Source organism: Oryx dammah, unplaced genomic scaffold (genome assembly GCF_014754425.2).
Source record: "Oryx dammah isolate SB20612 unplaced genomic scaffold, SCBI_Odam_1.1 HiC_scaffold_15, whole genome shotgun sequence".
NCBI classification, from domain to species: Eukaryota; Metazoa; Chordata; class Mammalia; order Artiodactyla; family Bovidae; genus Oryx; species Oryx dammah.
This window is the reverse complement of record NW_024070199.1, coordinates 42974008-42986880: the sequence shown is the minus strand read 5'-3', so window position 1 is coordinate 42986880 and position 12873 is coordinate 42974008. Positions and strand designations below refer to the sequence as shown.

The window sequence follows — 12873 nt, the reverse complement described above, 5'->3', positions numbered from 1 at the left end:
CCGCGCAACGCCCAAAAGCGCCCGGGTTGAGGGGAAGTTCGCGTGTCAAGGTTCCGGGCGCTCAACTTTCCGGCCCGGGACAGAGAGGCTGCTGAGCAAGTTGCGCTGGTCCTTGCCGGGGTTTCTACCAGCTGAGATGCAATCCCTCGTTCCGATTTATAATTCATCTCTGATTCTTCCCATCAGGAGCTTCTAGGCCCTGCACCTCTGGCTCAGCCACGGGGCCCTCGAGCTTTGAGGCCTGGAGAGGTGCCCTTCTCCGGTTTATCAACAGCAAAACTAACTCGTCCGCTCATCCTGACGGTTAACTGAGTGGAAAGGGGGCCACGTCCTTTCTTCCCTGCTTACTCTCGAGGTCTAGGATAGAGAAACAAAACACAAAGGTTAAGGGATTAACTCCTGGGCTTCCCTGGTGGCTCAGTGGTAAAGAAACTATCTGTCTGCCAATGAAGGAAACACCTGTTCCGTTTAGAAAAAGATCTGGTCTGGGAAGATCCCACGTGCCACAGAGCAACTGTGTTGGCCACAACTTCTGACTCTGCCCCTCTGTGGCAAGTACTGAAGCCTCAGTCCTAGAGCCTGTACTCCAGCAGCCAAAAATAGATTAAAAGGGAAAAAGGCAGAGAGATTAAATTCTAGGATTGAGGTGTTCCAATTTTTTTTGTTGTTGCTGTTCACTCAGTCTTGTCCAACTCTTTGCGACCCTACAGACTACAGTAAGCCAGGCTTCCCTGTCCTTCACTATCTGCTGGAGTTTGCTCAAACTCATGTCCATTGAATCAGTGATGCCATCCAACTTTCTCATCCTCTGTTGCCCCCTTCTCCTCCTGCTTTCAATCTTCCCCAGCATCAGAGCCTTTTCTAATGAGTCGGCATTTCACATCAGGTGGCCAAAGTAATGGAGCTTCAGCTTCACCACCAGTCCTTTCAGTGAATATTTGGGATTGATTTCCTTAAGGAATGACTGGTTTGATCTCCTTGCTGTCCAAGAGTCTTCTCCAACACTACTATCGGAAAGCATCAGTTTTTCAGCTCTTAGCCTTCTTTATGGTCCAACTGTCACATCCATATATGACTACTGGAAAAACCATAGCTTTGACTATACAGACTTTTGTTGGCAAAGTGATGTCGCTGCTTTTTAATATGCTATCTAGGTTTGTCATATCTTTTCTTTCAAGGCGCAAGTGTCTTTTAATTTCATGGCTACAGCCATGATCTTAGTTCCAGTTTTTAGGTTCTTCTTTAAAATAGAAGAAAAGCCATGAGTGAGGATGGCAAAAATCATGTTATGTTCACCCACATGACTCTGCATATCCAGATTTAGAGATGATGGCAAAATCCTGTTGCTGATGGGAGCCTAAAAATGACCCTCCTTCCCCCTCCCTAGGACTTGATCCCACCACCCTGCTGGGAGCAAATGAGACGTGAGGCCAAGGCCAGGAAGAACCACACAAATTGTGAAGATGGTGGTGGTTTCCAATATTTATTTTTCTGGTTATAAAAGTAATACATGAAGAGCACTGGATTGGGAGAGGTTTTGAATCCTGCAGGATTTAGACAGGTCACTTTCTCAGAACTTGTATTTCCTCATCTGGGAAGCCGGACAAGGAGCCTTGCCCACCCCGCAGAAGGCAGTGTAGATCAAATGAGATAACACAAGGGAAGCACTGGTAAGCTGGAAAGTGCTGACAAATGGAAGGGTTTAGTGTCACCACCCCTGGCTGAGGTAGCACCAAGGTCCAGGCTCCTGCCCCTCTCCTGGGCCCACAAAAAGAGGGCCACATACAGCCTCGGTTTGATTGAATTAGGGAGGGGCCTCACAGGTGCCTTAAGCCTGGCCAGGTGGGGCTTCACTGGGGACACTTCCAGCACTGGGCATCAGCTGTGGCCAGCTGGGTGAGGATCTTCTCCAACTCGGGCCCATCCTCTAGGAAGCGCTCAGAGAAGGATCGGATGAGGCCTGCAGCCGAGGCCTCGTACTCAAGAAGTTGTACTTCTGAGCCTGGGGAGGAGATGGAGAAAAAACAGCAGCAGAAAACAGTTTTAATAGGGAAACAGAATCATAATCGTAATCATAGAAGCAGCTAGTTGTCTTCCTGAGTTTTTACCAAACTGATTCCATAATCCTATGAGATAGGAAACATTAAAGGGGGAGTATTCAATGAATTGCTGCATTCATTCACTCACTTAATAAAGATTTACAACAGTGCCATGTTAGGTGAAACAGACACAGTCCTTGGCCTCCAGGAGCTTACAGTCCAGGAACTGCTTCATCTCCATCTACTGTGGGGCCCTGGGCAAGTTTCTTAACCTAAGCCTCAGTTTCCTCATCTGGAAAGTGGGGGCAAGCACAGTACATCTCTCAAGAAGCTGCGGTGATTAAATATAATATAATGGGTGGAGGGCACACTCACCAAGTGCTAGCTATCATAAGCATCACGATCTCTGAACCTACTTCCTCATCTGTCAACTGAGGCTGTTCCAAGGGCACCTATCTAACCTATGTGGTGTTCCTGAATACTCATGGGAAGCACTTCCTTCTAACATCCCTCCACTTCTCTACCTGCTCACAGTGCCTCATTGTACTCTGTGGCCTTATGGGATGTATGCAGCTAAGAGCACAGGCTCTGAGCTTGGATAGCCCGAGTTCAAATCCTGGTCCTGCCAGCCACTCACTGTGTGACCTCAAATACACAGCCCCTCTGTGTCTCAGTTTCCAGCTGAAAAAGGGGAAACTTCCTCATTTAAGTTATTGGGAATTGATCCGTGGAGAGTTTTTACCCAGACTCTGGCACATGGAAGTCCTCAAAAGTGAGCTATTAATATAATCACCACCATCATCACCACCTTTGAAAATTCAACCTGTTCTTTGGGCCTCAAAGTTTGCCCCCTACTTCCTCTCCAGACCCACCTTTCCCCAATTCTCTCAAAAGTAGATATGATCTTCCCTTCTCTAAGTGTTCAGACCACTGTTTGTGTCTTTTGGGCACCCATGAACACTTCCCTTGTAAGACCATTTCTCTCTCTGTCTTATTCGCAATGGGCTGAGAATGACTTGAGGTGAGGAGTCCATCCCCAAGGCCTGCCCAGAGCTGGACAGTCAAAGCGATGATGATCTTGTCCATGTAATGGGCACTTGCTGAGAGCCTGGTATAATCCACTCACTCACTCACTGACAGGCACTGAGCAGCTCCTGTGGGCCATGAAGAAGAGCAAGCTGGGTGATAGCTCAGAGGGTGTGCCTGCAGGGTGGTGAGCCAGGGGAGAGGGCTGGCAAACCCATGACACCTCTGGAGCACAGAATGGAGTTTATATTGTTTTTTAACTATTTTAAAGTGTTTTTTTATTTTAATTATTCTTATTTTTTTTGGCTGCACCATGCAGCTTGCATGGGGGATTGAAACCAAGCCCTGGCAGTGGAAGCGCTAAGTCCCAACCACTGGGCCACCAGGGAATTCCCTAGAATTTGGAATAAACCTTTTACATGCTTTTTCCTCACCAGGAGGAGGTAAGTATTTCATTTAACCCTCAGAGCTTCCCATGACTATCGTAGTGAGGAGCAAATGCTCTTAATCTGACTCTTGGTTCCTCCAGTAAAAAGCTGTAAGCCTTGAGTAACTGACTCTCTGTGCCTCGGTTTCCCTATCTGTAAAATGGGGGTAATGACACCTATACCTTAGTGGGTATTGTGAGTATTTAAAGGGTTAATCCTTGGAATACACTTAGAACTTGAAGGAAGTACACAGGTTCACTAGTGTCAGCGCACAATCCACACAGGCTTTATGAATGAAGACACCCAAGCTCAGAAAGGTTAAGTGAATAGGCCAAGGTTGCAGAGCAGTTCTGAAGCTCATGTTTTAACCACAGCCTGGCACCGCCTCGTCTCAAGTGCCTCACATGCCAGTGTCAGGAAATGGGAGGCAAGGGATGAGAGGAGAGTGAATGCAGCAGGGTGCTGGCACCCCCAGGATTGAACACAGGCCCCGGGAATGAAAGCGCTGAGTCTTAACCGCTGGGATGCCAGGGAATTCCCCAGAGTAGAGTTTAGGCTAAACCTCTGAAACGCTCTCTCCTCACCAGGAGGAGGTAATTATTGCATTTAACTCTCACACTTACCCATGACTATGGAGGCGCAAACGCTCTTAGTACAAAAGGTACAAGTGCGTGGCTGACAGGGTCAGGGCTTTTGGAAACGGCAGCATCACTTGAGGAGGGGAGAGGGACCACGGAGCTGCTGACCTCTGCTCTGACTTGACTGCTCTCGGCCCGCTGGGTGCCTCCTCTCTGCCTCACGTGACCTCGCTCCTGGGCCCCACCAGGCCTGACTCTCCAGCACGATGCCTGGCCTCCTCCAAGGCCCGGGGTGTGTCTGTTTCACTAGCTCCTGCTCTGCTGGCTGCCCTCAACCTCCTGTTGTCATCTCACAAGCAGCCTGACCCTGTGTGTGTGTGTGTGTGTGTGTGTGTGGCGGGGGGGTGGCCTGTGGTGGTGGTAGATGCGAAGGTGTGGGCCTGAGGTATGGCATGGGGAGGACTGGGCTGGGAGGGAGAGGGCAAGACAGGAGCCACCTCGAGTAGCCTTTCCCGAGCTCCGGGGTCAGTTCCAGGCCTCCTTTGTGCTCCTGGAGGGCCCTCTATCACAGGGCCCAGGAGTCCATTACCTTCGAGGCGAGTGTTGGGCTGAACGATGAGCTTCCGGGCTTCCTTTCGGAGCAGCACCGTGTCCCTGAGGGAGAGGAAGCACTCGGGGGGCGCATCGGTGACCGCTGCATACCCCTCATACAGGGCCCGGCCTCCGGCCACATCCCCCGTGGACTTCAGCACCTGTGGGAAGGCAGGAGTTAGTGCCTTTGGATGGACGCCCTCCGTGCATTCACGGGGCTTTGCCAAGAGCCACGGCCAGCGGTGCCCTGCCCTGGACTGCATCTGCTGTCTCGCGGGCATGCAGATCACGTGTTAGCACTGAGCAGGGTCCATAATAAGGTGAAGCTAATGGTTCCCTTTGATTGTCTCACTTGAACTGTACACAAGGAGGGTAGTAACATTATCTTCTTTTTTAAAACATTTTTTTAAAATTTTTACCGTGACAAATGTTCAGACAATATATTCTTGAGTGAAATTCGCTCAGTTGTGTCCAACTCTTTGCAACTCTGTGGACTATGGCCTGCCAGACTCCTTTGTCCATGGAATTTTCCAGGTAAGAATATTGGAGTGGGTAGCCATTCCTTTCTCCAGGGGATCTTCCCAACCCAGGGATCGAACCCAGGTCTCCTGCACTGCCAGCAGATTCTTTATCACCTGAGCCACCCGGGAAGCCCAATATATTCTTAGTGTTCAATAAATACTTTTTCTTGGTTGCATGGTGTGTGGGATTTTATTTCCCTGACCAGAAATTGAACTCTCACTCCCTGCAGTACGAGCTCAGAGTCAACCACGGAAGTCCCCACCCTCTTTTTAAAATAAAACATTTCATGTAAAAAACATTTCAAAAAAAAAAAAATACAGTACCTACCTTATAAAGAATGACACCCATACCACCAGCACCCAGCTTAAGAGCTATTCACATCATCCCTCCCTGACTGCACCCCGTGGCCTCCCCCGCCTGAGGAATCAGCACTTGACTTTGTGCTTACTAGCCTCTTGTTTTCCCTGAGTTTTACTCTCAATTCATGTTACATTTTTGCCCACATCCTGTGATTTGCTTTTTCTGCTCGAATTACGCCTGAGATTCGCGTGTGTTTGTGAGTGCAGTATATAGTCCCGTAGCTATACTTACAAACACGCCACAGTCCTGTCTCTTCCACTGTTGCTGTATAACTTGTGATTTTTGCCCTCCGAGGCTGTTCTGGGCATATTCTATGTCTCCTGGTGATCAGGGGCAGGTTTTCCCAGGAGAATCAAGGTCTGGATAATGCTCATCCTTAAAGGATGATGCCCGCATTGTTTTCCAGACTTGCTGCACCTGTTTTCACTCCCAGAGGCAGGGGGGTGGCAGTCCATCCGGCTCGGCTCACCAGGGTGATGTTGACAGGTTTTCATGTTGCTGAGCTGGTGGGTGGAAATCTCATGTGGTTTCAGTTGTGTTTTCCTGATGACTAATGAGATGGAACAACATCCCACAAGTTGGTGGGTTATTTATTTTCCTCTTCGGTTCATGAGTTTTGCCTATTTTTCTGTTAGGCTGTTTGTTCTTCACTTTTTGGGGAAAGTTCTTTATATATTTAGCTGCTAACCTTTTGTTAACTCATATGTGATAAACACCCTATCCTAGTTTAAGATGCATCTTCTCACCTTCTTTATGGTAAGTTTTGATGAATAAAAGTTACCATTATCAGTATTACTTGTCCACATGGTGCAGCTTGTGAAATCTTAGTTCCCCGACCAGGGACTGAAACTGTGCCCCTGAGGTAGAAGTGCAGAGTCCTATCCACTGGGCCACCAGGGAATTTCTATGCTCTGATATTTCTAGACACAGATTTTGCTTGCCATTCTTGGAATTTCTTGAGCTTCTTTGGATTTCTGAGTTGGGTCTTTCATCAGTTCTATGAAATGCTCAATCATTATCTCTTGTAAAATTCCTTCTTTTCTCTCTCTTTTCTTCTTGGAACTTCAGTTCATGTACATTAGATCTTTTCACACTATCCTCCATGTCTTTTTTTTTTTAATGTTTATTTATTTCATGCACTGGGTCTTAGTTGTGATCTTTTATCTTTCTTGTAGCATGTGGGATCTTTATTTGTGGCATGTGAGATCTAGTTCCCCAACCAGGGATTAAACCCAGGCCCCCAATATTGGGAGCACAGAGTCTCAGCCACTGGACTACAAGGGGTCTCCCTCCTCCATGTCTCTTAATTTCTTCTAAATTTTCTATCTTTGTGTCTCTGTGCTACATGCTCTGGGCACCCCAGGTGGCTCAGACAGTAAAGAATCCACCTGCAATGCAGGAGACCTAGGTTCAATTCCTGGGTCAGGAAGATCCCCTGGAGAAGGGCATGTCTACCCACTCCAGTACTCTTGCCTGGAGAATCCCATGGACAGAGGAGCCTGCTGTCGCACAGAGTTGGACACAACTGAAGTGAGTTAGCACACATGATGCACTGCTCTGTAACTTCTCTTATCTTCAGCTGGATCTAAAAGCTGTTTAAGCTGCCTATTTTTAGTTTCAGTGATTATAAAGATTAGGACTGAGAGATCTAGTTGGCTCTCTTCCAGATAACTGACATTTGTGGCTCTGATCCTTACTTATTCTGCCAATTTGCCGCTGGCAAAGTAGGACTAGGGCACCCTCTGGGTAAGCCTCCTCCTCTTAGGCCCAGGGGTAGAATGATTTTCCCTAGCTCTGCAGGAATTAAAACTGACTGGGAACTCCTGGGGGAAGGTTAGAGAGACTGTCTCACCTTTCTCTCTTTTGCATAATACTTAACACCCAGCGTGTGAACATAGATTCATGAAGTGGACATGTTAGCCACCAGGAGCTTCAACCAGAGAGCTGGCGACAGGGGTGTCCACGGGAGCCAGGTGGCATCATGAGTGAGTGACTAAGGCAGGTACAGGAAACAGGAAGTGAACCTGGCAGACGAGAGTGGAGCACGTGTAGATAGCCAAACGCAGTGGCCACGGCTCAGTTCCAGGGAGTTAAGTCTATTGATGGCTGGCCCTCCAAGAAGCCAGAAATACAGATTTATATCTCACCTCATCGGTTTTTACAATATGGGTGAGCCAAAGCTATGACTATTTGTAATCCGGTGGCTGAAGGCTTTCCCTGTGGAAAAGCCTCCATCTTCCCTGCTGGCTAGCTCTTTGCTGTGCTCTTGGGTTTTCCTAGGGGGCTAGTGAAGGAAACAGCCACACCAAAAAATGCTTCCATGTTCTGTATCTCCTGTTCCATGTTCTCTATGTTCTGTAAAGCCACCGCTGTGGACACTGTCCATTCTGCTGAATGAATGATCCTGGACAAAGATCCACCTGCTTCAGTCTCTAAGACGGAATGCTCTGTGTTCAGTCACTACTAAGTCACAGTTCAATACTGGCCTAGGGTTTGGTGGATTTGATTCCTTTATCTAGTGACATTATTATTAATAAACTGTTTTGGAATAATTTTCGATTTACAGAAAAGCCACAAAGATAGCCCAGAGAGTTCCCATGGGCTCCTGGCCCAGTTTCATCTGTTGTCAACATTGGGCAAAATGTGTACGTTACTCTTAACTAAACTCTAGACTTTATTGAGAGTTCACTCATTTTCCCATGAATGTCTGCTTTCTATTCCACAATCAAATCTGGGACATGGCACTGCCTTGGGCAGCTAATATTTTTTCATTTCTAATTTTATTTTACTTTCATGGCCAAACACATATCTTTTAAGGAAAAAATGCCTTAAATCCCTTCTGGAAATAGGTGGGAGTATAATCGTAGAGAGATATTTGCTGAATTGAAGGCTGGGCCTTCTTCAGGTTGGCAAAGGCAGTAGGACCCTGTTCTGATGGAAGGCACTGCCCAGTAAGGAGTGGGTCACCATCAGGGGTTCTCCAGCCTTGCTGAGTGTCAGGATCACCTGGAAGGCTAGTAAACATGCAGGTTTTGGGGCCTCTCACTCAGAGTTTCTGAATCAGGGGGTCTGGGGTGGGGCTTGAGAATCTGCATGTTCTGGGTACTCCTGCTGCTGTTAGTCCCTGGACCACACTTGGTGTCACACCGGCTTGGATAACGTGATTTTTATTGCTTTGCTGCTGCTAAGTCGCTTCAGTCGTGTCTGACTATGTGTGACCCCATGGATGGCAGCACACCAGGCTCCCCCGTCCCTGGGATTCTCCAGGCAAGAACACTGGAGTGGGTTGCCATGTTCATCTCCAATGCATGAAAATAAAAAGTGAAAGTGAAGTCGCTCAGTCATGTTAGACTCTTAGTGACCCCATGGACTGAAGCCTACCAGGCTCCTCCGTCCATGGGATTTGCCAGGCAAGCGTACTGGAGTAGGGTGCTATTGCCTTCTCCATTTTATTGCTCAGTTCCGTATATATGTTGTTTCATTGAATTCCCACCAGGTGAGGCAGGTGATATATTTAACAGATGAGAAAAGTGGAGGGCAGCAAGGCAATTACACAGCTGGTTAGTCCTGGCACCAGAACCCCAAAAGGTCTCCTGACTCTAAACATCCCAACATGGGAGAGAAACCAGGACTGCAGTGAACACTGTCTTACCCTCCTTCACTCACCAAGCTCCAGGCTTCCTCCTTTTTGTCCCTCAACCCACTAAAGCTCCTTCCAGTCCCAAGACCAGCCTTTACGCTCTGATTCTTCTGCACTCAGATCTTTTCACAGCTGCTTCCTCCTTGGCACTCCCATTTCCGGCTTAAACACAACCTTCCAAGAAGCCTTCCCTGTTACAGAGTGCGCAGCCAGGCTGAGTTGGAGGGAGCCTCCGAGGCAAGAGGCCCCTGCTTACCTGGAGTCTCCGCAGGAACCTCTCCAAGGCAGGTTTGCCCACCGTCCGGATCTTGTCGCGGTCAAGGCGGACCCGGGCATCGGGGCGCCCATCGGAGCCTGTGGTGGGAGTGACGGTAACCAATCCCTCACCAGCCTCCAGCAAGACCCTCAGGATCACAAACCGGGCCTGCATATGGGCCTGCCAGGGCCAAAGAGAAAGGAATCATTTGTAGGCCCAAGATAAGAAGTATTGAGTTGGCCAAAAAACTCGCTGAGGTTTCTCCTTAAGATGTTGTGGGAATGATCTCTTTGGCCAACCCAGTATCAAGAGTTCGTTCCAAGGCCTGATGTATCGTATGTGCTTGCTAACTGTCAATCATTATTGTCATTTTATCCTTTCCCACCCTGTGGGTCCTTTGGTGTTTAATTCCTCTCCCCTCAAATGCTTCCCTTTTCCTCTCACAAGGAAGGGCAGGCTGCCCTGGGGCATGGTGAGGCCATTTCCAGGCAGGACCCAGAGCCTTGTGTCCCCTCGTCACCCACCCTGCCCTCTTCTGCTCCACACCCTGCCCTGATGACAGCAGTTACCCCAGGGGTTCCTTGCTATCCTGAGCCACTTTCTCCTCCACAATCCTGTTTGCAGTCAGTTCTGTGGGATCAAGAGGGCATCATAATTCCCAGTTTACAGATGACAAAACAGAGGCCCAGAGAGGGGAAGTGACTTGCTCAGCGTCACACAGCTGGTAAGAGAGAACAAGGACTAACCCAAGTTTCCTGACTCTAAAATGTGTGTTCTTTTGATGACCCAATATTGCCTCCTCAAAACAGACTTCAGTGACTTTTTAAAAGATTTCTATTGCTTACCCTGTTTCTTTTTTTTTTTTTTTAATTTTAATTTTTCTTTGAATTTCTTTTTTTTAAATTAATTAATCAATTAATTTGGCTGCACCAGGTCTTTGCTGTGGCATGCAGAATCTTTAGTCGTGGCATGTGGGATCTAGTTCCCCAACCAGGTATTGAACCCAGGCCCTCTGCAGCGGAAATGCAGAGTCTTAGCCACTGGAACACCAAGGAAGTCCCTGCCTACCCTGTTTCCAAAGTACATCTCATAGCCAAACAGCGTAGTCTAACAGCTCTGGAGGCAGTTTGCTTGGATTCAAATTCTGACTCTGTTACTTGCCAGCAAGTTATTTAATCTCTTTGTGCCTCCATTTCCTCATCTCTAAAAGGAAGGTAATAACAGTACCTACCACCTAGGTTGTCACTAGGGACAAATGGGTCAGTTCATATAAGCTGGTTAGAACCTAGTGGCACAGAGTGAGTCCTACGCATCATCTGCTAGTGGTCATAGTAGCATGATCTCATCTGATTCTCCCTTAAAGGTGGGCAAGAAGATGATTACTCCCATTTCACAGGCAGGAACACTGAGGCTTACAACAGTGATGTGACTTGTCCTCACATGTGGTAGAGTTTGGGATCAACCCAGTTCATGTGCCTCGTAGGTACAGTTGTCCCATCCCTACACCCAGAATCCTGGTCTTGGTCCCCAGGACAGACCCTTCCCTCCTGAGGGGTCCCCCAGCCCCTACCTGTCTCCAGCTGGAGGCCTCAGGGGTGTAGAACTCCAGAGCAAGCAGCCCAGCCCGAACCATGTTGAGCCAGTTTACGTAGACCACATCTTCCGCATCAGCCCCCTCAAAGCCAAAGATCCTGGGGGAGCGAGGGAAGAGGTGGGGGAGCAGGGTCAGAGGCGGCCTGGGCCCTGCCCTCCCTGCCAGCACCCCCCATCCACAGAGGAGCACCCCCACTCCCCACCCCGGGGCTGCGGCTCATACTCCAGCACTCGGGGGTGGAGGCAGAGATAGAGGCCCACGCTCTCCGCTCGGCACTCTTCGTAGCTGGAGGCGATGGTGCTGAACTTGCTGTCCCAGGTCTCGCCGCTCCGGTACCAGCTCTGGATCTGGGAGGGGGAGCCCAGGAAGCAGGCTTTCGGGGTGGCTGCCACTCTACCTGGGCGCCCCCTCCCCGTACCCTGGAGCTCCACCCAGGCCACCCTCACCTGCTCCCCTGTCTCCGGGTTGATCACGGTCTCCTGGTCGAAATTGAATGCTCCTTTCTCATCCTGCAGGAGAAGGGTCATGAACTTTGGGCAGGTGAGGGTGGGGTACCCCGGGGCCCAGGTTAGGCCTTCAGCCGGAGATCCAAGGGGCTCAGAAAGGCAGCCAGGCAGCAGCGAGCAGACAGCAGGAGAGGCAGGTCCATGACACGCGGTGGCCTCCACACCTGCTCTGTGACACCTCTCAGAGCCCCCAGAGGTAGAAGAACCTGAGGCACCTACCCCGCTGCACAGAGAGCAACACTATGGGCCAGGGATCAGGGAGAGAGACCTGCAGAAAGTCACGTGAAGACCCAGACCCAGTATCTCCAGACCCCAGCTGGAGATGTCCCAGTGGGTGGGCAATGAGGCCTGGTGGCTCCTCACCTTTGTGGTCCCTCTGCTGCAGAGAAGCCACAGCACGTGATTCTCTGCCTTGAAAGCAGCACCCTCACCATCCTCTCCATTTGCCAAGTGTCATTCGTGCACCAGCCTTTTAACCCTTTAAGTCATCTTCCTGCTGCTGCTGCTGCTGCTAAGTCGCTTCAGTCGTGTCCAACTCTGTGCGACCCATAGATGGCAGCCCACCAGGCTCTGCCGTCCCTGGGATTCTCCAGGCAAGAACACTGGAGTGGGTTGCCATTTCCTTCTCCAATGCATGACAGTGAAAAGTGAAAGCGAAGTTGCTCAGTCGTGTCCGACTCTTAGTGACCCCATGGACTGCAGCCTACCAGGCTCCTCTGTCCATGGGATTTTCCAGGCAAGAGTACTGGAGTGGGGTGCAATTGCCTTCTCCGAGTCATCTTCCTAGGAAGGTTCTATTATTATCCCGCTTCACAAAGGAGGAACCTAAGGTTCAGAGACTAAGAACCCCAGAGCAGAATTAGAGCACACAATATCTGTGCACAATGTCTCTTAACAACAACACCCATTTCCAGAGGGCCTATTGGGTACCAGGCAAATTTCAGGGCTTCACCTTTATTCCTCACAAGAGCCATATGGTAGGAGTCAGAAAACCCATTTTACAGATGGGCCAACTGAGGCTCAGGGAGAGGACATGACTGAATAAGACCACAGAGGGGCTATGTTTGTCGCCACTTCCTTGGGACTTCGAAGCCAAGACAAAGCCCAATGCTCTCCCCATCAGCTGCCCTCTGGATCCTCTGACTTCCAGGCCCAACTGATCCCCATTCAGGGAGGCAGCCGTGCCCCCAAGAGGAGCAGACCCCACCCTGCCTGCCTCCAGTCCTCTCATCTGTGCAGTCCACAGTGGGCTCCGCCTGGCCTGCTAACAAGGCTGTTTCTCATATTCCCACTCTGGCTGGCCCACAGGAAGGGGGAGCTCCCTACTATACCT

The 12873-nt window shown here is 49.5% G+C and overlaps 1 protein-coding gene across 3 annotated transcripts in view; it reads right to left on the bottom strand.

Annotated features, from left to right (window-relative positions):
* Nucleotides 1-1466: 1466 nt before the first annotated feature.
* Nucleotides 1467-12873, bottom strand: part of DPP3 (dipeptidyl peptidase 3) — a 31489-nt gene continuing 20082 nt past the window's right edge. For 2 of the 3 annotated variants that reach the window (XM_040256378.1, XM_040256377.1), the window contains exons 13-18: nt 11481-11543; nt 11257-11381; nt 11011-11131; nt 9441-9620; nt 4661-4823; nt 1467-2002 (exon numbers count right to left, since the gene is read on the bottom strand). In XM_040256378.1, coding sequence (XP_040112312.1) covers nt 1851-2002; nt 4661-4823; nt 9441-9620; nt 11011-11131; nt 11257-11381; nt 11481-11543 — 804 coding nt within the window. In that variant the 3' untranslated portion in view covers nt 1467-1850. Of the gene's footprint in view, nt 2003-4660; nt 4824-5341; nt 6095-9440; nt 9621-11010; nt 11132-11256; nt 11382-11480; nt 11544-12873 lie in introns of those variants that run through there. The other variant, XM_040256379.1, reaches the window with a different exon arrangement.